The 25,476-nt window shown below is 39.9% G+C and overlaps 1 protein-coding gene across 1 annotated transcript in view; it reads left to right on the top strand.

Moving 5' to 3' along the window:
* The first annotated feature begins 516 nt into the window (after window positions 1–516).
* Window positions 517–25,476, top strand: part of COL12A1 (collagen type XII alpha 1 chain) — a 122,917-nt gene continuing 97,957 nt past the window's right edge. The window contains exons 1-10 of the mRNA XM_055135578.1: window positions 517–682; window positions 3,680–3,787; window positions 12,355–12,471; window positions 15,765–15,908; window positions 16,471–16,527; window positions 19,007–19,270; window positions 19,428–19,592; window positions 20,451–20,624; window positions 22,912–23,202; window positions 23,971–24,573. Coding sequence (XP_054991553.1) covers window positions 3,715–3,787; window positions 12,355–12,471; window positions 15,765–15,908; window positions 16,471–16,527; window positions 19,007–19,270; window positions 19,428–19,592; window positions 20,451–20,624; window positions 22,912–23,202; window positions 23,971–24,573 — 1,888 coding nt within the window. The 5' untranslated portion in view covers window positions 517–682; window positions 3,680–3,714. The remainder of the gene's footprint in view (window positions 683–3,679; window positions 3,788–12,354; window positions 12,472–15,764; window positions 15,909–16,470; window positions 16,528–19,006; window positions 19,271–19,427; window positions 19,593–20,450; window positions 20,625–22,911; window positions 23,203–23,970; window positions 24,574–25,476) is intronic.

Genomic DNA, 25,476 nt, shown 5'->3' with positions numbered 1-25,476 from the left:
GTTCTTAATTTAGAAAAAAAAAAAAAAAGCACCAAATTCATTAATGACCTCGCACGCAGAGGGAAACCCGAGCTTCCCCGCCCGCCCCGAGCGGAGGAGTGCGCGGCTTCCCTTGGCAGCGCCCCCGGCCGCCGCGGCCACCCCTCCTCCCCGCGCCTTCCCCCCCTCCTCGCTTCCTCCCGCCTCCCTTACGCCCCCTGCCCCCACCCTGGCGGGCCACCGCTACTACGGCGATCGCCACCTCACGCCGAAGGAATGTTCGAAGTATGCACACGTTCCCCAAAGTAGACCTCCTTCACCGCCGGAGGAGCATACATCACCCCGTGGCAGCCGTCCACCTTCTCAGGCGTTTCGTAACCGAGTAAACTGAGAGCTGGGAACAGCCCTCTATTAAGTAGCCCGCGGCGCGGAGCCTCTGCCCACTCGAGCGCGGCCAGCCGCCCCAGACGCGTGCGCGCGCCAGCAGCTGCGGCCCCGTCGGTCTCGGCCTCTCCTCGGGGGACCCCCGCAGCCGCCTGCAGCCCCGCCGACGAGGCGCCGCCACTTCGCAGCGCAGCCCGCGAGCCACCAGGTGCTCCCGGAGCGCCGCCGCGCGTGTCCCGGCGCGCGGGGATCGCCCCGAGCTCCCGCGGCTTGGAGGACTTTGGGGAAGCCGCGGCGGCGGCGGTCACCGCCGACTCAGGTCAGTCGGATTCCCGTCGGCTTCCTTCGGCTCCCTTCACCCCATCGCTCCCCCGAGGGATCCGGGCCAGAGCGCGCGGACCCTGTCCCCTCGCTGCGCCCTAAGTTCTTAAGGATCGGGAGCGAGGACCTGGAGAGGTACCTGGGTTGTACCTGGCACCCCTACTAGGTTTTGGGGTTCGTGATTCTTTTGGGGGAAGTTTTCGGAAGAGTCCCCGCGAGGGGCAGGCTGAGTGTGCGTCAAGCGCCCTGCGGGGACAGGGATTTCTGCTCCGGAGCCAGATACGGGGCGTGCACGGCGGCAGCGCAGCGGCCATCACCTGCCCCTCTTTTCAGTCGCGGTCCTGGCCGGGTCCCCGGGGCCGGGGTGGTGCAGCCCCGGGCCGGGCGTGGACTGCTCGTGGGGGCTGCGCGGGGGCGCGCGGCATCTGCACACTCGTTCGGGGTGCGGACTTCTGGCTCTTAAGCTCGGCTAGTCGGAGCGCACCGCACTGGGCTGGTTCGTCGGGTCCAAGAGGACGCAGCCTTGGGCGGCCACCCAGTTCCCCGACCCTCCCCACCCCCAGCCGGCTCCGGGAGAAAGCCCCCTTTCCCGAGCTCAGCCCCGGTGTCGGGGATCCTAGAGACTGTAGAGATCGCAGAGAGTGGGGCGCCCCGTCCAAGGATGGAGCTTAAGAGCTAGCTACCCTCCCACCCCCCACACCGAGCATCCCGGGGGTCCATTTCGGGGCGTTTCCAAACCTCTTCCCTCCCCGCACCTCAACCAGATGGTTGTGGTCGTCGGGCTGCGGCGCAGGCACGGGACGCCCTGGGCCAACTGCAGGGTCGTTGAGGGTCGGGGAGGAAGTGGGTCTGGTGCGTCGGAGGGCTGGGGGAAACGGAGGGGTGGGGGAGGTGTCATTTCCTTTTGAAACTGGTCTTGGGAATTGAGGATCTGGCCTCGGGCGGTGGGGTGGGTGGGGGTGGGGAGGCTACTGGAGCGAAACTCTCCAGACGGTCCCCCCAGCCCTCCCCCTCTGCTGCCACTGACTCATTTTCATTCATGAGCGCAAAGGGAGGGAATCCTCGCTGCCACGTCGGAGCTGCTGCCTTCAGACCTCTCCGTCTGAGAATGCTCAATGAAGTGTTGCTAAGAATTCGGATAAATGTTTTGACTGAAAAGGAGAAAAGAATTTTTGTTTCGTTTTGTTTCAAACGTATGGACGATATGCGGGGCCGGCGGGCTCCTGAACCGCGTCTGTGTTCAGCTATCCCGACGCGACATGATTCATTCTTGCCGCTGAGTCTGGTGACCGACAGGTGGCGCCCCAGACCCAGACAAAGCGCTTTGCACTTTTTTTTTTGTGAAAAGTTCAGTGGGTTTTTTTCCCTCCCTTCCTTTTTTCCTTTTAAAAGTCTGCATACAGTTTTTTTTTTTTTTTCCCTCGGTGGGCCGATTGTCAGCCTCTCTTAGCTGCGCTTGGAAGCGGCACTGCCAACTGAGTTGGAAATTATTAGAGCAAAGTTAAGACCAGATGAGGGGAACAATGGACCAGTCTCACCTCTAGTTTTTCATTGATGTAGAAGAGGGTTAGAAATGTCAAACAGCTGTTAATTAGGAAGAAGAAATTGCTAGGACCCGTGGATCCCAGAGCAGAGCCAAAATTTTAATCTTGGCTTCATAAAAAAGAGCTCCAGGCAATTTGGCATGTTCCCTCATCAGACATTTAAAATGCAATTTACACTCAGACAGGAAAAGCAGCCCAAATCTATTGTGCCAATAATTTGGAAAGACATGGCTAGAGCTTGTCAGTTTCTTTTCACAAAAAGCTCTGGAACCTTTGGTGCATTTCTAGATTCCCAAGCATGATTCCATTTTTCATGAGGCCTAGTGTGTTGCATTACAATAATTTATGAACCTCAGAGTCAACTTTTTTCTGTTTTGTCTTTGGCAGTTTCCCAGTTCAGTTCATTGTTTGTACCTTTTGACTCCGAATGGATGTTAGTGTATTGTAGAAGATTCTTTATCTTTGGGCTGACAGGGATCAAGCACTTATTGTGGACTGGAAACACAGTGGATGAATAAAAAATTATCTGTTTCCTTTTTAAAAGTGTTGGGGGTCGAACCCAAGGCCTCTCACATTAGGGCAAGCACTATAGGCTTCAGTTACATTCCCTCTCCCCGCCCCCAATTTTTTATCTGAAGGAATTAGTAATATAGTTACAGTACCAGGAAAGGTCAGAGTAGAATATATTCTCTGAGGGTGCCTATATACCTGTAATTTTCTGGAATCAATAAACAGTTGAATGAAAACGTTTATTATTTGGGGGAAAAAAAACAAGACTTTTTTTTTCTTCAATGCTTGTGCCTTTTTGTTATTTCTTTTTGAGCTGTTTTCTGATCATCTTGGGTAAAGGATGTATCAGATGTGGCGACAACACAGCTAAGCAGGAGGTCCAGGTTCCTGTGGAGCCTTACATGTTCCTGCATAATCCATTTCAGACCACAAAGAGCTGCATATTTGTAGGCAGAACAAAATGAAGAAAAAAAAAGAGAGTAAAAGAGGTTTATTATACTTTTCCAAATTACCCCGAGACCACTAAAGCACAGTTAACTAAATAGTTCAGCAGCTAGGAAAAAGTGGCCAAATAAAATCCCCAGCTGGAAGAAACATTTAGTTGAGTCAGGGATAAAATGACCTCGGCATTAACCATCACCCAGGCAGAATGAAGTCATGTGGGGCCTGGTGGGACCTTCACCCTGGAAGCTAAGCTGGCCCAGTCTCCAGGAAAACAGGACCCTCTTTAAACTTGAACTCCCTCTTAGTGCCATGATTCAGCTTCTGTAGATGAACTCCACTTCCACTGCTCCACAATAGGCCCTTTATACGCGGGGGCCGGGTCCTGTGGTTCGTCAGGCCGATCTGCTCAGGTCCTGGCCCAGGTTCAGGCTCCCGTTCTAACCTGGTTCCAGGCTGCCCTGGCGCTATTCTGATGTGGTCCCTGATTGCCCCCGCAGTTCCCTTCATGCGGCTGTGAGTTTCGAGGCTGAGCATGCGGACCCGGCTCCCCCCAGCGCTTGCCGCCCTGGGCGTGGCCCTGTTCTTGTCTTCCATCGAGGCAGAAGGTAAAAATGCTCTTTCTCTCTCTCTCCCCCCCTCCTCTACTGACCGTGCAGAATTTTAGGAAGGTCAAAGAGATCTGTCTGGCTTCTCTGGCTTGCTTGTTTCCCCCGCTCCTGCACTTCGTGTTGTGTTTCCTTTTTCTTTGTTTTTGCTGGTGGATTTCTCTACAGACAAACCCCTTCTTCTTCTGAGCTCTGTCCACCCCCCCCCCCCCCAGCTCTCAGGTTCAGCTCTTTTGCCTTCTGCGTCATCCATTCTGTACAGTGCCGTGTGGTCTTGCTCGCGCTGTCTCTGCCTTGTGCTGTCCACACTGCCACCTCCAACCTTCCCAGAAGAGTCGCCGTCTGTCCGGGAGGGGGCGACCGCTGCGCCCGGCTCGGCGCACGCTCTGGACATCTGCCGCTGCTGGTACCCAGGAGAACCCCCCCACCCCGAGCGTGGCACGCAGGCCGGCGTGGCGCGTGGCTTGTAACCACCCGGCTGGGGGCTGCCGCCTCAGTGACTGCACGAATAAAGGACTGCCACAGCGCTGGCTCTGCGCGTCCGTGTGTTCTGTGGGGCGCGCCGTCGGCGAGACTGATGGGGCAGGAGGTTAAGAGGATGCAGACAGCGTCGGGGAGGGTGGACAGTCCTGGGCGCAGGAGGTTGTTCTGACCTGGGGGCGGGGACGCGCTGACCTTGTGGGCTTCGCTGGTCTCGGGAGCGCAGTGGCCCAGACCCCAGCCGCCAGCAGACAGGTTGGGTCCGGGCCAAGGTTTCCAGCCCAGGGAAGCGAGTGGGCACCAAGAGCAGCCAGGCACCCCATTCCAGGGCCACCCGCCTTCTTGTTCCCCAGCATCAGGCCGGAGGAAGAGGTTCCGGGCTGGGAAATGTGCCAAAGAAACGTGGTGGTGGAGGAAGGGCCAGGGGCTCTGCCCTCTCATATAAGAAAGGCTTTTGCATTTATTTTATTTCTTCCTTTAAAAATGTGCACGTTGTGTTTAATTTCGCAGCACCCACTAAACAAGGCATTTCTATATATTAACCACATGGGGGTGGTGTCCCTTCTGTGTCCCCCTCAAGGATCATGGGAACCCGCCAAATTAGAGGCATTGTTCTGCAAGATAATACTGTAGAGATAATGCTGTAGAGATATACTTTAACTCCCTCCTGTTCCCCCAATAAAGAAGAAGTATAGATGAAATTAAGGAGGAAAAGATGTGAGGAAGTTCTGGAGGTTTTTTTTTTTTTTTTTTTTTTAAAAAAAAGAGGTTGTGGGAAAATAGAGTTGGTTTGTGTGGGAAAATAGAGATGTTTCCTGATAGCACAGATTAGAAGGAAACAAAAATACCTATTGTATGGTTTTCTACTTCAAGTCTACAGATTAAAAAAAAATTATGGGGAAAATCACAGTCTCCTAAATGTGTGTGTGACTTGTTGGTGAATGTAGAGAGTTTTCTGAGTAGTTCTGTGAAATAATAGCTGAGGTTGCTTTAATGCTCCATTCTATGTCGTTGTTAGGAAGGAATTTTATTTAAGGAACTTCTGGAAGCCCAACTGAAGATATTTTTAGACAGTTCACTCAAGTGGCCTATTTATTGCTCATTAAGAAAATAGTTACTTGAAAATCAGAAAGATTTGACAATTCTTAGGAAAAGAATTAGTTTGGAAATGATGTCATTGGAAAAAAATCAAATTTGAATTGGATAATGGTTAGTGAAGTACAGTTAAAAAGGACATTTTACTGCCTACATTACTATTTCCACACTTTCAATACTTTTATCCTTTGAATTTTGTATTTATTTTCACATATTACAGTACTTTTTCACTTTATTAAGCTGTGTTAGTTTTTTCTGGTCTCTCAACCCTTTCAGTCACCACTGATTATTTACATTGTTAATAGGAATCTGATGGGGGGGTAGGGTGGAATATGCTGTAGTATAGCACTGCCCAATATTGTGAGCAACAAATGCAAGCATGTATGTAAACTTCAAATTTTCAGGTCACCACATCTAAAACAGGAGAAAAGGAGAAAAAGGGTTTGAGAATTAGCAAAATGGACTGGACCATATGCTTTGTGTATGGGAGGCCTAGGTTTCCGTGTTTGATCTCCTGCACTGAGCACCTCTATGAGAGAGCCCTTGGTCGCTGAGCTGGGAAGGGCTTCAGAGCATCACTGGATGTGACTCCAAATCAAAACAAAATAAAAACAAAGATTAGCCAGATAAAGGAAATTATAATGTAAGAATTTTTTTTTTGGCTTTTTAGGTCACACCCAGTGATGTTCAGGGGTTTCTCCTGGCTCAGCCCTCAGGAATTACTCCTGGCGGTGCTTGGGGGCCTGCATGGGATGCTGGGGATCTAACCCGGGTTGGCCGCGTGCAAGGCAAACACCCTACCCACTGTACTATCACTCGGTCCCAATGTAAGAAATTATTGTAATTACTATAATGTATTTCATCTACACTAATATTACCATCTGGTTACCATTCCAAAAAGCAAGCAACATTAAATACTTGGTGTGATATTTGACAGTTTTTGGTACTAAAGTCCTTGATATTGGTGTGCATTTATGCTTGCAGGGCTTTTCGGTTTGGATTGGCCACATTTCAAGTGCCTGGTAGAGCACGTGGCTGGTGGCTCCTGTGCTGGAATGCTCAGCCAGGGTATTAAGTACGAAGTAAGTGGTCCCAGGAGCCTCTGAAGGTCTAGCAAAACTTGTAGCCAAAACCTTTCAGGGAACAATGGGCTAGAAGTAGAATTTCTCTGAACTATTTCTCTTAGGGTCATTAAGAATTTTCAGGTTGTGCCTCTGCTTTTGATCTTAGAAAAAATGCCAGTATTTTTTTCCCCTTTTGAAACTTTGATTCTTTTAATTTTGTTTTAATCACTACTTTCCCACCAGTCTCTATCTACTTGCTTTTTATTTTATTCTATTTATTTTATTTTTATTTTTTTTCTACTTGCTTTTTAATATTGATGAAAACTCAAAGCTGCTTTTTGATATTTATGGAAAGGTTTTAACATTCACTTTTTGCTTTGTTCCCCATTCATAGTTATACCACACTTATCCCACTATTTACCTTCTACCTTTTTACATAAGACAGTTTTCTTTTTGTGTTTGGGCCAACCTAGTGATGCTCAGGGCTTCCTCCTGGTTCTGTGCTCAGGGATCATTCCTGGAGGGCTGAGAGACCATATGGGTGCTGGAGATTGAACCCGGGTTAGTTGCATGCAAGGAAGTGCCCTACCTGCTGTACTATCTGTCTGGCCCCAGAAAATTCTGTTTTATAATGTAGTGTGTTTGCCTAGCATGCGGCCAACCTGGGTTTGATTCCTCTGCCCCTCTCGGAGAGCCTAGCAAGCTACCGAGAGTATCTTGCCCTCACGGCAGAGTCTGGCAAGCTCTCCATGGTGTATTGGATATGCCATATGCCAGAAACAGTAACAAGAAGTCTCATAATGGAGACATTACTGGTGCACCTTCGAGCAAATCGATGAGCAATGGGGTGACAGTGACTTTATTGGACTGGAGCGATAGCACAGCGGGTAGGGCATTTGTCTTGCACGTGACTGACCCGGGTTCGATTCCTCTGTCCCTTTCAGAGAGCCTGGCAAGCTACTGAGAGTATCCCACCCACACGGCAGAGCCTGGCAAGCTCCCCAAGGTGTATTGAATATGCCAAAAACAGTAACAAGTCTCACAATGGAGACGGAGTGCTATCACTCCAGAAATAAGAGCAAAAATTTAATTTTTTAACTTTGATATTTTTTATTTTTAGCCTCAAAAATGGCAGATAACTGCAATCATATAAACTTAATCAGTGTTCTTTATGACCTAGAATGTGTGAGATGTCTTTGGTTCATGTAGAGATTGTCATTTAGGAAATTTAACATTTATGTTTAAGATTTTATGGCCACTATTCTCCAAAAATTAGGCACTTTCATAATTAATTTAGAATTTGAGATGAAAATATCATATTCAACTGTAGAGAGTTTGATTGATGGTTGGAGTTGATTATGGACAACTGCATATTATCATTCCATCAGTGAGTTTAGGTCTTGTGGATCATCTTCTTCTCTCATTTTTCAAATGAGAAAGTATCAGGGAGGCTGGGTAGCTCAGATAATGAACACAGTTACTTAGGGAGAAGGTACAGTCATGTAGTCATGTTTTATTGCTAGTTTGCTCTTGTAATGTGAAAATTGAAAACCCAGTTAGGTTTTTTGAGAAAACAAGGTTTTTAATGCATGTAGAGAAATCCATCACTTTTCTGAAATATTAACTTTTCATTGGTTATTTTTGATATCTGCTTAACACAAATTAAATTAGTATCTATTATGGAAAGATCTTAAAGATCTTATACTTTGAATGAAAGATACAATTTAATGCCTATTGAATTTAGTAAACCTTTTCACACTTCAAAAATTATAAGAATGTATTCTTTTTGTGTTATTGCTAAGAACAGACTTAATATCTTTCTCCAATTTTATTAAATTTTGACCTCTAAGAAGCATATACTATCATATGTATCACTAAAGATTTTACTAGTCAAGATATTTAGTAGTGTGTTCTGAATTTTGATCTATGTATAATGCATTTTTACATTTATAAAATTTACTAGATTATTCTCCATCCATTTATTCCGCTTTCCCTCCCTCCATCCTTTCCTTCCTCCCTCCCTCCCTCCCTCCCAGCACAGTTGGTAAATTTTTAGACATGTCTTCTTTTCAGGTACCATAATGAAAAAAAATGTTTAAAAAAATTAGATGCCAATATAAAGTTTCAAAATTGCTTGAATAGGTGTATAGAGTTAATAGACCAAAGTGTCTGTATTAACACTGAGGATACCTGAATATCCATGGATATCTGAATATAAAAAAAAAGTGGCAAGATGAGAAGTGGAGTGGGCTTTATTCTTGGTCTGCTGTGTTTTCTAACTTTTGATTCCCAAATACTACATCTGAGTTTTTTGGTTTTTTTTTTTTTGGCTTTTTGGGTCACACCTGGTGATGCACAGGAGTCACTCCTGGCTCTGCACTCAGGAATTACCCCTGGTACTGCTCAGGGGACCATATGGGATGCTGGAAATCGAACCCGGGTCGGCCGAGTGCAAGACAAACGCCCTACCCACTGTGCTATTCTCCAGCCCACACATCTGAATTTCTATGATCACTTTAAACTCCTGTGAAATGTTAAAGACTTTTCCCAACAGTAAATTTTTCAGTTTATCTAGTAGATAAAGATTAGAGATATCTGAAGACTCATATATGTTACTGATCATATATTAATTAAATAATTTTATAGAGGAATATATTTACATAAACTGGGAAAATATAAGTATTAGTTTCTAAAGTTATTTTTTCACTCACATATCATATCCTTTACATTTTATCTGGCATGTTAGAAATTGTATGCTCTGGAATCATTGGCGGATCCAAGATTTGATTCTTATTAGTTGTATTAACTTCTTTAATTTTACTAACTCATCTATAAATTAGGATTTCTAAAACCCCTATGGTGATATAGGATGAAAAGAAGACAATCGATAAAGTTATTGGCTCTCTGCTTCAACACATGTTAGCTATTATTATTCCTAAAAAGTCCTGAATTCTATTAATGTGCATACCAAAATATCATTAGAATGCAGCTTTCATTAAGTAGTTTTTTGAGAACAAGAGAATTATTATTGAGGTTTTAGGACTCTATAGCTGATTCCTATATTATTTGATTAGAATTTAGTTCTCATTCTTTCATCTCAGATTCTCAGTCTATGCAACTATGGCTGTTTTCAATCACATTCTGTACAAACAATTCGTGTTTGAAATATTTTGGCATCTGCATTCCTTAGGGAACTTAGACACTGCTTGTGGCATTGCATTGGTAGTTGTGAATTATTTTATGTAGAGGAAAATATTTTCAAAGTTAACCAAAATTTGCCACACATACCTGATTTATTATCTTTCCTCTTTTACCATGAAACAAACAGAAAACGTATCAATGGGATGGCAGGCCTGAAAGGTTTTACCTGTGATAAAAGATGGAAGATGAGAGCTAGAGTGATAGTCCAGCAGGTAGGGTCCTTACCTTACCTGTGACTGTCCTAAGTTTGATCCCCAGCACCACACACGATTGATTTCCTGAGCCCTGCCAGGAGTGATCCCTGAGCACAGAGCCAGGAGTAAGTCCTGAGTACCACTGCTTGTGGCCCAAACAACAGCAAATTAAACAAATGTGACAAGATGAGTAGAGTGCGCTCGTTTTTTTTTTTTTTTTTTTTTTTTTTTTTTTTTTTTTTTTTTTGCTTTTTGGGTCACACCCAGCGATGCTCAGGGGTTACTCCTGGCTCTGCACTCAGGAATTACTCCTGGCGGTGCTTGGGGGACCATATGGGATGCCGGGGATCGAACCTGGGTCGGCCGCGTGCAAGGCAAACGCCCTACCGCTGTGCTATCGCTCCGGCCCCGAGTGCGCTCGTTTTATACACTTGGGTCTGCTGTTCTTTCTGACTTTTGATTCCAAGTTCCACATCTGAATTTCTGCGAACACCTTACAATCCTGTGAAATGTTAAAGACTTTTCCCCACAGTCAATTTTTCAGTCTATCTGGAATCCTGGTCATTTGGAAATCAACAAGGTGGGCGCTGCTGCCCCTCAGCAGTTTTAACCTAGTGTCTGCTGCTTCAGGTCATTTTCCTTGCAAGGTTGGTGGTACTGTTTTTCCATGTACTGATTTTTTTTTAAAGCATGCTCAGGCCAACTGTGTCTGCCTTTGCATTAAATTTGTCCTGAGACATTGCAACTAGAACAATGTTTTATAATGATATTCTTACTATGATCTCATTAACATCTGTTGCATGCTCGTTATATCAAGTTATAACTCAATCTGAGAATATGGTTATAAACAGTAGAATGTCAAATAATTAAACTATGCATGAAGATAATAGCCTAATCTCACTGCCTGTGTATGGATAGTAAGACAATAACATTTGTCGTATAACTAGTGTACCCAATAAAAAAATATAAAGCAAGCACCTGCAGTCAAAAGCAGCCAGTTATCAAATGTGTGCTTAATTTGCTTTATTTCCATTAAGATGTGCTATTAATATTATGTAAATACCTAACTCTAGTAAATTCTATGATGTCTCAAAACTACTACCATATTTTAATTGACTTCTATAAAAAAACCCAAAGAAGTTTATAATCTTTCAAAATAGATCTGAAAATTCTGACTCACAAGGAATACTTGCAGATTCTAACTCTTACGAAGAGTATGGCTGAACATTTTTTTACTTTATGATCTGCTTCAGGAGTAACAGTTTTTAATGCATCAACCATGCACTGACAGTGAGTCAGTACAATGCTGCATGATGAGGCATGAACATTGCAGAGAGAATATCATTATAAAATATTTCTGAAACGTCTTTGTGTAATGACTATTGTACATGGAGGCCTTTGTTCATTGTGGGAAACTAAAAACAAGTCAACATTTCATTGACACATGCATGATGCTGTATAGTTTTATATGTAAACTTTCTTTCTGTACTTTTCAGTTATCCTTGTCATTGACTTCTCCAAGTTTTTATGCGCAGTCATGTCTTCAGATCATTGATCCTCCTTTACTGTTTTCTTTAAGTTCTGTAAATAAATGTCCATAAATATACATCGATGTTGTCTCTTTTCATAATTAACCATTGTTTTGTAAGGGACCATACTGGCATTTTAACTTAAAAATGCCACTTATAGTATGGAATATACCTGCTGCAAAGGAAAAAAAAAGTGTTGGTTTACACCTTGCCAAAATACAGCAAATTGGTGTAAACGGGCAGAATTTTAGTTTCATAAGTATCCTGATATCAGATTTTAGACATTCATATATTACAAAACCCTTATTATCATTTAATATATGTATACATGAACATGAATATACACATAAATGAATATTTTCTTGTGCGAAACAATCATGCTAGACTTCCCACGAGCCTTCCTTTTAATTAACATATTTTTCATCTCTGCTACAGAGATTGATCAAGCAATCTTGAGATTTATCAAGCAAAAATTAAAAACAAGGCAATGATGCAGAGAATGAACCCAAAAGATCATTGATTCTTTTCCACATTATGGAAAAAAAAGTATTATGTTAATGCTCTTAATTAATTTCTATGGTTGTATGCAGGTTGTGATTTGGCATGCTTGTTCAAAATGCACTCAGCATGTGTTGAAATTCCTTTAATTCCTTATGTGAATTGTTTGCATATGTGGTAATTATATGTGATTTCATTGTATTTGTACGTACTTGTATCCAAATGTTTCTATTATGCTTGATTTTGCTGGCCATTCTTGGATGACCTAGCAACTCAAGAATCAAAAGTGTTCTGTGCTGTCTCCTGTAATATGTATACTCTCTGATGTTTTGTCATATCTTGTCAGCTTTTAATTTTATTCTTATCCAACAAGATATCTTTTATATTTGTTGGAAACAAATTAATGCAAAGACAATTTTAGTAAGCTTTGCTCAGCATAATTATTTATTAAATTGACCACTTTGTGACATTCAAAAATATAACTAATATCACCCCATCTTTTGCAGTTGATCCACCTTCAGACTTGAATTTTAAAATTATAGATGAAAATACTGTTCATATGTCATGGGCGAGACCATCTGATCCAATTGTGGGTTACCGAATAACAGTGGACCCAACAACTGGTAAGTTTTAAGATGGGATTTTAGGACATCAAAGATATCATCTAATTTACTTTTCTCCTCCCATTTCATTATGAGGAAGCTGAGTTTTAGAAAACCTTAGGGATCCAGCTAAATTTTACCAGCAATGGTGGATTCATATCTCTTTATTTCCATTCAAATATCTACTGTTGTGTATATAGTTAGGTTTATACTATATATTTGTTTGTATGGTTTAACTTTGTTTGTATGGCTTCGTATTATAATTCATCAGAACATAGCTGGCAATCTTTGATTCTAAAAAATAGAATAATTATTTTTGACATTCTTCTTAAAGTAGTGGGCTGGAGCGATAGCACAGCGGTTGGGTGTTCGCCTTTTACGAGGCCGACCCGAGTTTGATTCCTCCGCCCCTCTCGGAGAGCCCGGCAAGCTACCGAGAGTATCAAGCCTGCGAGGCAGAGCCTAGCAAGCTACCCGTGCGTATTGGATATGCCCAAAACAGTAGCAATAAGTCTCTCAATGAGAGATGTTACTGGTGCTTGCTCGAACAAATCGATGAGCAACGGGATGACAGTGAATATTCTTCTTAAATTAGTGATTCCAATATTTAAAGTGTCAAGTGATGAAGTGAATTGCTACAGTCTCCTACACATTTTAGTACCCAGAAAACATTATTCTGGGAAAATGATGAGCTGGTATTCTGGAAGACAAGAATTTATTTTGGGAAAGTGTATTCTTTAAATTCTAGGTTGAGTCATTGAAAAAAAATCACAACAGAAATTGTATTTTATTTGTTCTCAGCAGTTATCTTTTGTGTTTGTGATGTTGCTGAAGTGTGTAGAACTAATTTTTGCTGATTAACCTTCAGTTCTAATGTAGAATAGGATAATTATCGACCAACTGGTGGGAAGCAGTTCTGAATGGCTGAAAGTAGAGGGTATTATGTCAACATACCAACTCAAAGTTGTGCTTAAATATCTGTGGACTTCATAGATAGATGTGAACAAAACTTTTTAAAAATTGCAGTATAAGTTATAGGATTAAAATATATTAAGTTTGTTGTTGCGTTATCACTCAAGGCCAAGGATTTGTCAGAGTTCAATACTATCTGTTTCCTTGTTCTGTTTCTATATTCAATAAATGAGTGAGATTATCCAGTATTTGTTCTTCTCCCTCTGTCTTATTTTGCTTAACATGATTCCCTCCAGTTCTATTTATGTAGAAAGCTGCATAATTTCATCTTTTCTTACAGCTGCATTGTATTCCATTGTGTCTATATACCACAGTTCTTTTTCTGTTCATCTGTGTGGGACATTTGGATTGTTTCCATATCCCGATTATTGTACTAGGTGCTACAATAAGTTACCAATGCTTTTAAATGCTGTACTATGGAATTATAAACTTGAATGCAATAATATGAGAATTTAGGAGTGATGAACAGTTCAAACATTCCTTTTTGATTCTTTCCTCCAGATATATTGGTAGCTTTTTAAGTATTTTCTTTAATTTTTTTGGTCTCAATGTTTAGAATCCTTAAACATGATATAAGGCAGATGATCCTTTTGTTCATTTCAAAACATAAAAGCAGTGGAAAAGAGTCCATTCGATTTCCATACTGTGGGCATATTTGATTTCTGTACTGCCCAAGCTGGACCGGAAGGCACTGCAGGCTCTGTTGTTCTGTATTGTAGCATACTTGGTACTGCATAGCCCACATGCAGTAAACTAGAAACGCTTTTCAGGCTCCAGAGACACTTGTTATCTTTCTTGATTACTTATGTTTTGATGAAAAGTTAATGTAATTAAATATCATTTTCCCCCTCCATTCGCTCTTTTGTTATTGTCAGCTAAAAGCAAGTATCCCACACGTGCCATATCTTATTGCTTGCACATATGGTCATGGTGCTTGCTGAGGTTCAGTCAGACCTTTTAGTTGTGGTACTTGCATCTGTGCTTGCCAGGATCACCTGCTTAGTTTTGGTGCTCATACATATTATGGCTGTAGTGTTTACTGGGGGGGTCTCATGGTGATCACGCATGTACTGGCGCTTCTGATGCTAGCCCTTGCACAGTTTTTGGTGATAGTGCTTGCTGGAGAGTTGTACTGTCTTTGTTGTAATGCTCACACATACCTGACTGGCGAGCAGAATGATTGCATGTTAAGAATGATGGTGGTGCCAGGAGTCCTTAAACTCAGAGCTGCTGGGGTGGTACTTGGTGCAAGAGAGTGACACTAAGGATGAGCTGGTGCCTTTATGCTTTCAAGGCAGCTCTTATTTGTCACAGAGCCACTGCAGGAACCCCATAGTTAGAAATACTTAAGTACATTGTCTCTAGGAATTATACTTGAACTGATGGCACATTAGAAGTATGTAACTGATGGTACATAAATGAACACCTACTCCGTACCACCTTGAAACACTTAAACACTTATTTAGTTAAGTCATTTTTGGTGTTGTTCTGTTTTGGAACTACATGCTCAGGGGCTGCTTCTGGTCCTGTGTTTAGGTTCTGTGCCTGTAGTAGATGAGAACCGTGCAGTGCTGGGGACTGAACCTAGGCCTGTGCATGTTAAGCGTGTGCTTTAGCCCTTGAACAATCTCTCTGGCATCTAGTTAATTCAGTTTAGAGGACCAGGCATGTCCAGCAATATGTGTACCTATTTAAGTGTGGAGGATTCATTCTGTGCTATGGTGTTTCTTATTAGTGTTTAATTTTAGCCTCTGAGGCTTGTTGAGTTGATTTTTTATCTCATCTCTCTATCTGCTTGCCTCAGAGGAATAATTTTGTTTAGTATCTTATTTATGAGAATTTTATTATTTCCCATAAGTCTGCGGAAACAATAAAATTTTTGGTTTGAATTTTGGTATGCCTTTAATCTAGTGGAATCTTTGAGTCCTTAAACAAGTATTGAACATGATTGTAACTAGTAAAGGCAATGTGGAGGCTAGAGAGATAGTAGAGTGAGGAAGGTGCTTGCCTTGCATGCAGCCGACAGAATTTAATTCCTAAAACATCCTATTGTTCCTTTGCATTGTCAGGAGTGATTCCTGAGCACAGAGCTAGGAATAAACCCTGAGCACTTCCAGATGTGGCCCAAAATCCTAAAAAAAAATCAAGCTATGACATTCCACTTATTAAATTTCTAGAATTCAAGTATTTGGGTTTGAAAGGCAGTAAAAAATAATGATCACCTATTCTGAAGAATTATCTATCTTTAACTTGTACTTTGAATCTATCAGGTAGTTATGTTGAATTATGCTGTATGTGAGTAGTGTTTTGTTGCATTCTTATTTTCCTTTCTATATTTTTAGATGGGCCTACTAAAGAATTTACCCTTGCAGCGAGTACCACTGAGACTTTATTATCAGACCTTATACCTGAAATAGAGTACGTGGTGACAATCACCTCATATGATGAAGTAGAAGAAAGTGTACCAGTTATAGGCCAATTAACAAGTAAGAACAAATATAATGTACTTTTGTAGTTTTTATTTTGCAAAATATTTCATCTTTCATTTTAATATGCTAATGCCTGGCAAGCTCCCCATGGCATATTCGATATGCCAAAACAGTAACAAAAAGTCTCACAATGGAGACGTCACTGGTGCCCGCTCGAGCAAATCGATGAACAATGGGACAACGGTGCTACCGTGCTACTCTGATGAGTGTATTTATATTAGTAGCACCATTAGTAGATGTGAATAATTTATTCTTGATTTATAATCTTGGTTTTTGGAAGTAGCAGGAATGTTATGAATGAAAACTACTAAAATCTTTAAAAGATGTCAGGCAAGAATGTTAATGTCTTTTTGAAGAATATAAAATATATAAAATCACACTAAAAATTATGCATTTGCAAGGAATGTTTATTTGGCAGTATTACTAAGCATGGACTAGAAAGATGATAGAAAAATATTAGACAATAGTGAAAGAATATAGTGAAAGGCCAAATTATTTCCTTCTTAGAAATTATTTTTCTGGGTTCACTGCCTTTTGTAATGATCGGGTTTTGACTCAGTTGAAACAGGTAGTTCCACGAAACCGGGGAAGAAACCTGGAAAAGCAGAAATACAAAGTAAGTGTTTTCTTTAATCTTTTGATCTCAATTTCTAGAATTCATAAATTGTCTTATAAAGCAGATGATCCAGTTGTATACATAATTTGATTTTATACCCAAGTTTATTTGATAAGTTTTTTTCTAGAACCAGACAATCTAATAGTATAAGCTATTATGTACCTATTCTGACTTTCTGATACAAGTTTCTATTTACTATATTTTTTTTGCCAGAAGTGTTTTGAATTTGAGACCAAATTTTCATGAAGAATTTTGACAGCAGGTGCAAAACAAAGCATATGACTAATTTTAATTTGTTTTAAAGAGACAGACATATAATAATTTAAGGGTATCTGAGATATATGAGGTAGGAACATGGGAAATTATTTTAAGTGATTAGTTGCCATAAAAATGTATTTCTAAGCCTATGGGTATTATGTTCAGTTATAGGATATTTCAATGCCATCAATTTATGGTAGTTATATATAACCCCTTCTAGAGTTCCTATAAAATATTTATGACAAACAGGTATGGTCATAATTAGATGAAATAAATTTTATTTAGTCTATGCCATTTCTAGTCTGCCTTTGTCTTATTCTGCTTTGCCTGATTTCAGGTAAAACTTTGAGGGTTTTCTTAACCATCTAATATTGCTATGTTATGAAGTTGGATTTATGACACAGAGTGTCTCTTATCTAGAATCTTTCTTTTAGATTACTGTTTATAATTCCGCCTAGCATCTAATAATCTAAAATGAAGTTCATGGGGTGTAGTTTCAAAGCTATTATTATCCTTGAACCTTCAAGATTTATTTTAAATCTAAGCATTTTGCCAAACATTGACCTTTCAATATATTTAAATTGGCCCATTAAACAGTGTGTAAAAACTATTTAGGCATGCAGCTTGTATTTGGCCTGCAAAATTTTCCAGGACCCTTTCCTCTTCTTTCTATTCAAATACTTCTTTTATTACCCACTAACTGAATGCAAGAACAGAAACATCTTCAGAAAACTCAGAATTGCCAGATGAACAAAGGAGTTTCATGAAAACTAAGCTATCCTCCTATTTCTGTTCCTACCCCACCTACATCACAGAGAGAAGGAAAGATATTTGGTTATAAAAACTTAATGATTGAATTTTATAAATTTAAGGTTATTAAGTATATTTAGACTCTTGAAATTTCTCTTTTTTTTATAGTAAAAATAGGTTTGAGCTCTTAAATTTAAATACATTAATAGGACTGGAGTGATAGCACAGCGGGTAGAGTGTTTGCCTTGCACGCAGCCGACCTGGGTTCGAGGGTTTGATTCCTCCGTCCCTCTAGGAGAGCCCGGCAAGCTACCGAGAGTATCCCGCCCGTACGGAGGAGCTGGCAAGCTACCCATGGTGTAATCTATATGCCAAAAACAGTAACAACAAGTCTCACAACGGAGACGTTACTGTTGCCCGCTCGAGCAAATAAATGAACAACAGGACGACAGTGCGACAATAGAAATAATAAAAAGATATTCTGTCTTGCATGATATTTATGCTTGTTTTTACTTCTGTTAAGATATGACAGCATATGATAATGCTCTCCAAAAGTCTCCAGATTTATTTGGCCTACCATCCCCTTTAATAATTAAAAAAAAATCCCTTTGTGCTCCCTGGTAATATGTCTTCTTTAAGTAAACCACATAAAACAACCTCTAATGACACTCAAGAATATGACCACTCCCTTGAATCGATCCAGTGCTTAGTATTGTCCCTTTTGGGAAACACTGCTAAGACTAATCCCTCAACTTTAAACAGTTCTACTGTTAAATACAGGATAATATTAAGAGATTTGCTGTCCTATAAACTGAGCAGCTGGAATGGTGCAAGTTTTATATTTATTAATAAATACCAAGCAACGAAAACACCTAGATTACACTCATTTTATATGTCTCTAGATGTTTTATATAATTTTTTTTTTCTTGGAGAACGGAGTGACAACATAGTGTATAAAAGCTATGGACAGTTGATAGTGCTGGAGAAATAGTACAGTGGGTAAGGTTTTTGCCTTGCATGTAGTGGACCCAGGTTTGTTCCCCAGCACGATATGGTCTCCTGATCCCTGAGAGTAGAGTCAGGAATAAGCCTTGGGACTGTTGGGTGTGGCATCAAAACAAAATAAAACAAAACAAAAAATAGGACCATTGATAGTGTAATAGTAGGTTTATTATTCTTGGAGCGTAGGTCATGTGCCTATTTATATTTTCTTGCATTATGTCTTATATAGCGATTTAACGACCTAGTTTAATGAATACATATTTTTTAAGGAATCAAAATGCCTTTATGAGCATTAGTAAAAAAATTTTATTCTTTTGAGGTTGTCAGGTGTGCGTGAATAGCAAATGAATATGTTCTAATGATGAACAAATGATAAAAAACCCAGCATTTTTGCAATATTAGTTTGTATTTCTTAATGTTAGATAGCCTTAATAAAGCACTGTTTAATAATATATCAAATATATTTCAGAATGCTCTGTCAGTGCCTGGACTGATTTAGTGTTCCTAGTTGATGGCTCATGGAGTGTCGGAAGAAATAATTTCAAGTACATTTTAGACTTTATTGCTGCTCTTGTGTCTGCTTTTGACATTGCTGAAGAGAAGACAAGGGTTGGAGTTGTTCAGTACAGCTCTGATACCAGGACTGAATTTAACTTAAATCAGTACTACCAAAGGGATGAACTACTTGCTGCAATTAAACAAATCCCGTATAAAGGTGGAAACACAATGACAGGTATGTTTCAGCAAATTTCGTCTGTGTTTAAAATAAGTATAGCATTTGTTTGGGAGCAAAAGTAAGAATTAGTGATATATTACATGGTTTTTGACTCTGGCAAGTTGTGTAGAATGCAGTGAATGAAGATGATTAAGATGTTTCCTTTTAACTTCAGGGGATGCCATTGATTACTTAGTTAAAAACACTTTCACTGAATCTGCTGGAGCAAGAGTTGGCTTTCCTAAAGTGGCAATTATTATTACGGATGGCAAATCCCAGGATGAAGTGGAAATTCCAGCAAGAGAGCTTCGCAGTATTGGGGTTGAAGTTTTCTCTTTGGGTATGTAAAATCTGATTATTTTCATTTTGGTCCTACTTTAACTGTTAATGTTAAGAAGAAGTAAGGGTTGAATCCTCAAGAAAAGATGCTATTGAAAGCGTTTACTGCATTTTATAGTGTAGTGTTAAGTCAAGCCATCTTTGAGTAAAAATTCTGCTTATCCATTTCTTTCATTTATTTCTCTTTGCATATGTATGATCTAAGCTGGTATTATATTCTTTGCCGGTTCTCTGTTTTTCAACTAACGCCGGGCCAGTGATTCTAAGAAAGACCCTCCTTGCACTATTATTTAGTGTTTTATTATTATAATTATTATTATTTTGGGGGGAGTACAATACCCAGTGAGTGTTACATGGGGCTTACTCCTGGCTCTACTTTTAGGGATCCTACTGGTGGGGCTCAGGGGACCATTATAGTACCAGACATCCAACGGGGTCAACTGTGAGCAAGGCAAGCGCTTTAATCCCTGTCCTATCTTTCCAACCCACTATTTAGTACTTTAAAACAAATTTGTTTCTTACATTATGTAATAGTTAAAGAATTCGGAGAAGCCCAGTTCATTCAGAACTCCAAAAGAAAAAAGTATTATCTTTACAGATGGCTGGGACAAGTGATGGCATGGTTGGGATGAGAGCCCACTCTGTTTTACTAACCATTCATTTTCCTCTCTGGCTGACTGCTTTATGTGAAATTATAAAATGCCTTTGTCACTTGATAGTTGCACATTCTTCTGAAGTAAAGTGATTCTGGTCGATGACAAGAAAGATTTGAAAGTGTCTCCACTGTGAAAGACTGGGAATCTTTTCCAAAGTCAGTAGAGTTATCTTTTCACTATCTTCTTATTCTTTCGATTTGAAGGCATTAAAGCTGCGGATGCAAGGGAACTCAAACAAATTGCCTCTACACCTTCACTAAACCATGTTTTCAATGTGGCTAACTTTGATGCCATTGTGGATATTCAGAATGAGATCATCTCCCAGGTGTGCTCAGGGGTTGATGAACAGCTTGGCGAGCTGATTAGTGGAGAAGAAGGTGAGCAGATTGTTGAGTTTCCCATGTGTTAGCCTTTCCCAGTTTGATAGCATTTATAGCTTTATAGGTATCCTAGAATTGGCCACATTTACTTGGACATCTCCTCCAGTGATTGTTCAATTGTATATTTCATTTGCATTTTTTTTCAGTAAGTCATTGGTATACTTTGCTTTACTTCCCCAGTAGGATTTTAAATATATCATTGTAAACTTCTTGAGCGTCTCTTTTTTTCACAAGTTTGATTGATTTAATCTATATATTTAAGATGATTTGATGCATGCTAAGAGTCTATCCATAATTATTCAAGTCTTTAATTTTTTTACATTCTGATTTTAATATCGTCGTGCTGGAAAAGCACTGATTTTTGTCATACTGCAACTAATGCTAGTAACAACACTACTTGTATTAAGTAGAAGGAGAAGTGTTATTTATCATTATGCTTGGTGCAATTTTTCAAAACCTTTAAGACAATTTCAAAGATCAGTTAATTTTATCCTCTTCCACATGGTAAAAATTACCATATTAATCAGTTATTGGTTCTGAAAATACTGGAGAACAAGATATTGGATAAATGTCTTTTGGGGCATTAGAAAGTCATGATCCATGGTTGTTTCCCTCTTAGCCCAAGACTTAATATAGTGATTAAAATATAAGTTCTAAATAGCTACATCTTCTGTCATAATAAAATCCCAAACCAAAATATGTCGGCAATATTTATTGGCTCTATTTGTATATTCAGAACGCTTTCATTCCTTAATATACTATACTTTTTCTAAAAATTTTTTTTTTGTATTTGGTCCACACCCTGCTGGGCTCAGGCCTTACTCTTGGCTCCTGCACTCAGGGATGTCTCTTGGTGAGCTTGAAAAACCATACGGGGTGCCAGGAATTGAACCTGGGTTGGCTGCATGCAAAACAGATGCTCTACTCATTGTACTATCACTTCAATCCCTGAATTTTTTTTGTTTTACTGCATAGTAGCTGGCTTTTTTTCTTTGTCTTATGCAAACTATAACTCTCTGTCTACTTTTACTAAGATTAAACTCTTCTATTCAATCTTTTAAAACATCTAAATTCTTCCCTGTTTTTACTAGATTGCATTTGTAAGGATGGGCCAAGTTTTAATTCTGTGTTTTTGATATCCCACTTTGGAACTCACCTAGACACCATGGAAGTGTACAAAGACCCTTATCTTGTGCTACGAGAAGTCTGAGTCCTTATGTTACCAGCCATCTGAGCCCTTTCTTTGCATTTTCCTAGTCTCTCAATTTTCGTGACATTCTTAATTCTATAAGTCTAGGGCAAGTTTTTCCTAAATTTAATACCTTCCATTCTCTTACCTTATTACTATATATATCATAGATAAGTAAGAACATCCATTTGTCCTCCCCCTGACTTACTTAACATGACCCCTCTCAGTTCCATCTAAGTTGCAGTGAACTGTGTGATTTCATCCTTCTTTGTGGCTGCATAGTGTTCCATTGTGTGAATATATAACATAACTTCTTTAAGGATATTTATTTTTAGATGATTAATAATTACTTGCCAGTCTTCATATTGCAAGCCAATGTTCCAACTCCGGTGGCATTGCATACATTTTTGAACATTTTCTCTTACCTTTAAATATATAGGAATGGAATTATTTAAAATGGTAAGACCCTACTGCTGTTTTAAAATCTCTGAGGGACTGTGGATGTGGTTCAAGTTAGTTTTTGAGTTTAATTCCCTGTTCTTCAGGACTTCCATGACTACCTGGAAATGCTCTGGCTCCTGAGCACTGATGGGTGTTGCCTCCATGACAAGAGCAACAGAAAGAATTGCTAAATCTTTATCTTACCTTGCATTTTACAAAATATTTCTTAAAGATTGTATTTTTATTGTTATGGTGTTGAAAAAGAAAAACTTAAAAAAGAATTTATAGCTAATTTATCTAGTGAATATTTTCTGCTTTGATACCTGGGAATAAAGGTAATAAGTGAAATATCCAAAGCCAAATGGAAATTCTATCTCAGACCAGAATTAGGTATTAGATGCCCTATTGCTTCAGTGACACAGTTTTTTTCCTTTTTTACCACAAACTTCTTAGCTTCCTGATTAAAAATCAGCTACTCAGCGCCCTTTTTTGGGATTCCAGGTGGAATGGGTGGGGAATGGAGTTTGGGCATGTCTCTCTGATGGCCTTATGGCTAATTTGAAAAGGGATAATTGAAGGTTCAAGCTTAGAGAATTAATTCATAGGGTTTTTATCTCACTGTCTTAATTGCTTTTCTGCTTCTCACTTTTTAAGTTATTGAACCTCCTTCGAATTTGGTTGCCATGGAAGTTTCATCAAAGTACATTAAGCTAAGCTGGAATCCATCTCCTAGCCCAGTGACTGGCTATAAAGTGCTCCTCACTCCCATGACCACCGGAAGCCGACAGCATATTCTCAGTGTAGGACCCCAGACAACCATGCTTAGTGTGCGTGACCTGTCGGCAGACACAGAGTATCAGATTAGTGTTTCTTCCATGAAGGGACTGACAACCAGTGAACCAGTTTCAATAATGGAGAAGACTCAGCCAATGAAAGTTCAAGTGGGTAAGTGGGTGCATGGGTGGGTTTGGAACATGTGACCGTCCTTTAGACAGTATGACTTACTGATTTGGGTTTATTGTTATTTTATTTTTTGTTTTGGGGCCACACTTAACAGTGTTCAGGGTTTACTCTTGGCACTCAGGGATCATTTCTGGAGGAGCTCAAAGGACCATATGGGGTACTAGTAATTGAACCCAGGTTGGAGATGCACATGACAAGCCACCCTATCTACTGTACTATCTAGCTCTCCAAACCAGGTTTAGTTCTTAAACAAAATATTTGTAGTAGTTTACTTTTTTTTTTTTCTTTTTGGGTCACACCTGGCGATGCACAGGTGTTACTCCTGGCTCTGCACTCAGGAATTACCCCAAGTGGTGCTCAGAGGACCACGTGGGATGCTGGGAATCGAACCCGGGTCGGCCGCTGCAAGGCAAACGCCCTACCCGCTGTGCTATTGCTCCAGCCCAACAGTAGTTTACTTTTTTTTTTTTTTTTTTGCTTTTTAGGTCACACTCAGGAATGCATAGAGGTTACTCCTGGCTTTGTACTCAGGAATTAACTCCTGGCAGTGCTCAGGGGACCATATGGGTTGCTGGGAATTGAACCCGTGTCAGCCGCGTGCAAGGCAAACACCCTACCCACTGTACTATCGCTCCAACCCCAACAGTAGTTTACTTTTAAAAAAGCTTCCTTACCAAAAGATCAGTCTCTATATTTTAATGATTAATTCAAATTTGTTGAACTTTAATGGGATTTATTTATTTTTTACAGAATGCTCACGTGGTGTGGACATAAAGGCTGACATTGTGTTTTTAGTTGATGGTTCCTATAGCATTGGAATTGCAAACTTTGTTAAAGTTCGAGCCTTTTTGGAAGTTCTTGCGAAGAGTTTTGAGATTTCACCAAACAGAGTACAGATAAGTCTTGTCCAGTATAGCCGGGATCCTTATACTGAGTTTACTTTGAAAAAATTTAATAAAGTTGAAGATATAATCGAAGCAATAAACACCTTCCCCTACAGAGGAGGATCTACCAACACTGGCAAAGCAATGACATATGTCAGAGAGAAAATATTTGTGCCTAGCAAGGGTTCAAGAAGCAACGTACCAAAGGTCATGATTCTTATCACTGATGGAAAATCTTCAGATGCTTTCAGAGATCCTGCTATAAAACTTAGGAACTCGGATGTTGAAATCTTTGCAGTTGGTGTGAAAGATGCCGTGCGTTCAGAGTTGGAAGCCATTGCCTCTCCTCCTGCTGACACACATGTGTTCACAGTGGAAGATTTTGATGCTTTTCAGAGGATATCTTTTGAACTTACACAGTCTATCTGCCTTAGAATTGAGCAAGAATTGGCAGCTATAAAGAGGAAAGGTTAGTAGACCATTATAAAGTAAAGGCTATTTCCATGAGCAAGCATCTTTAGTTTTAAAATTGTGTGTAATATGCTCCTATCCTTTTTCATATCTATTGAAAAGTGATTTATATCTGTTAAATATGATTGGGTGGAGTTTAGCTATAGAATATGACTTTCTCCTGCATATATATCATGTATTTATTGCTCTAAATAAGACATGAGATATATTTCTGAACTTCTCAAGCAGACTGGGGTCAACTTTATCATGCCAGTATCTTATACAATAGTCATGAATTGAACATTCTTTGAGTTATAAAGTGAACTAGGTCCTTTGAATAAAAAGTGAAAAGAGTATAGTCTAGGCTATTTGAATTTTCTTTATAGATTCCCTTTCTATGATCATTTTTTTTGCATTATTCTTATTTTTAGAATACCCTTTCCATTTTCATCATTTGTTCAATTCTGTTTTTTTTTTCAGTTAAGGTTTCTTCTTTTTCATTAAGACTTAAGTGTTTTAGTGCTATATTTATATGTATATTTATATGAATAAATATGTAAATAAGTATTTCATATTTAGTACTAATATGCTTTCATATAAGGCTATAATATGTACTACTGTTAATAAATTACAGTCTTGTCTTTCCAATTTGTCTGTCCCATGAAGACAAAAAATGTGCCCCAAGTATTGTCTTTTTCTATAATTTAGTTGAATAAATATTATTTTTGTAGGAAAATTCATTAATTGTCCCAAGTATTGCCTTTTTCTATATTTAGTTGAATAAATATTATTTTTGTAGGAAAATTCATTGTTATTTTGAAATATCTGTTTACTATCAAAACTTGATATCTGAGGGCACAACAGGGAGGAAAGGGATTGTGTGTGTGTGTGTGTGTGTGTGTGTGTGTGTGCATACACTATG

The sequence above is a fragment of the Sorex araneus genome, chromosome 4 (genome assembly GCF_027595985.1).
Source record: "Sorex araneus isolate mSorAra2 chromosome 4, mSorAra2.pri, whole genome shotgun sequence".
Lineage (NCBI taxonomy): Eukaryota > Metazoa > Chordata > Mammalia > Eulipotyphla > Soricidae > Sorex > Sorex araneus.
The sequence above is the reverse complement of the archived record's forward strand: the minus strand, read 5'-3'. Positions and strand labels throughout refer to the sequence as shown.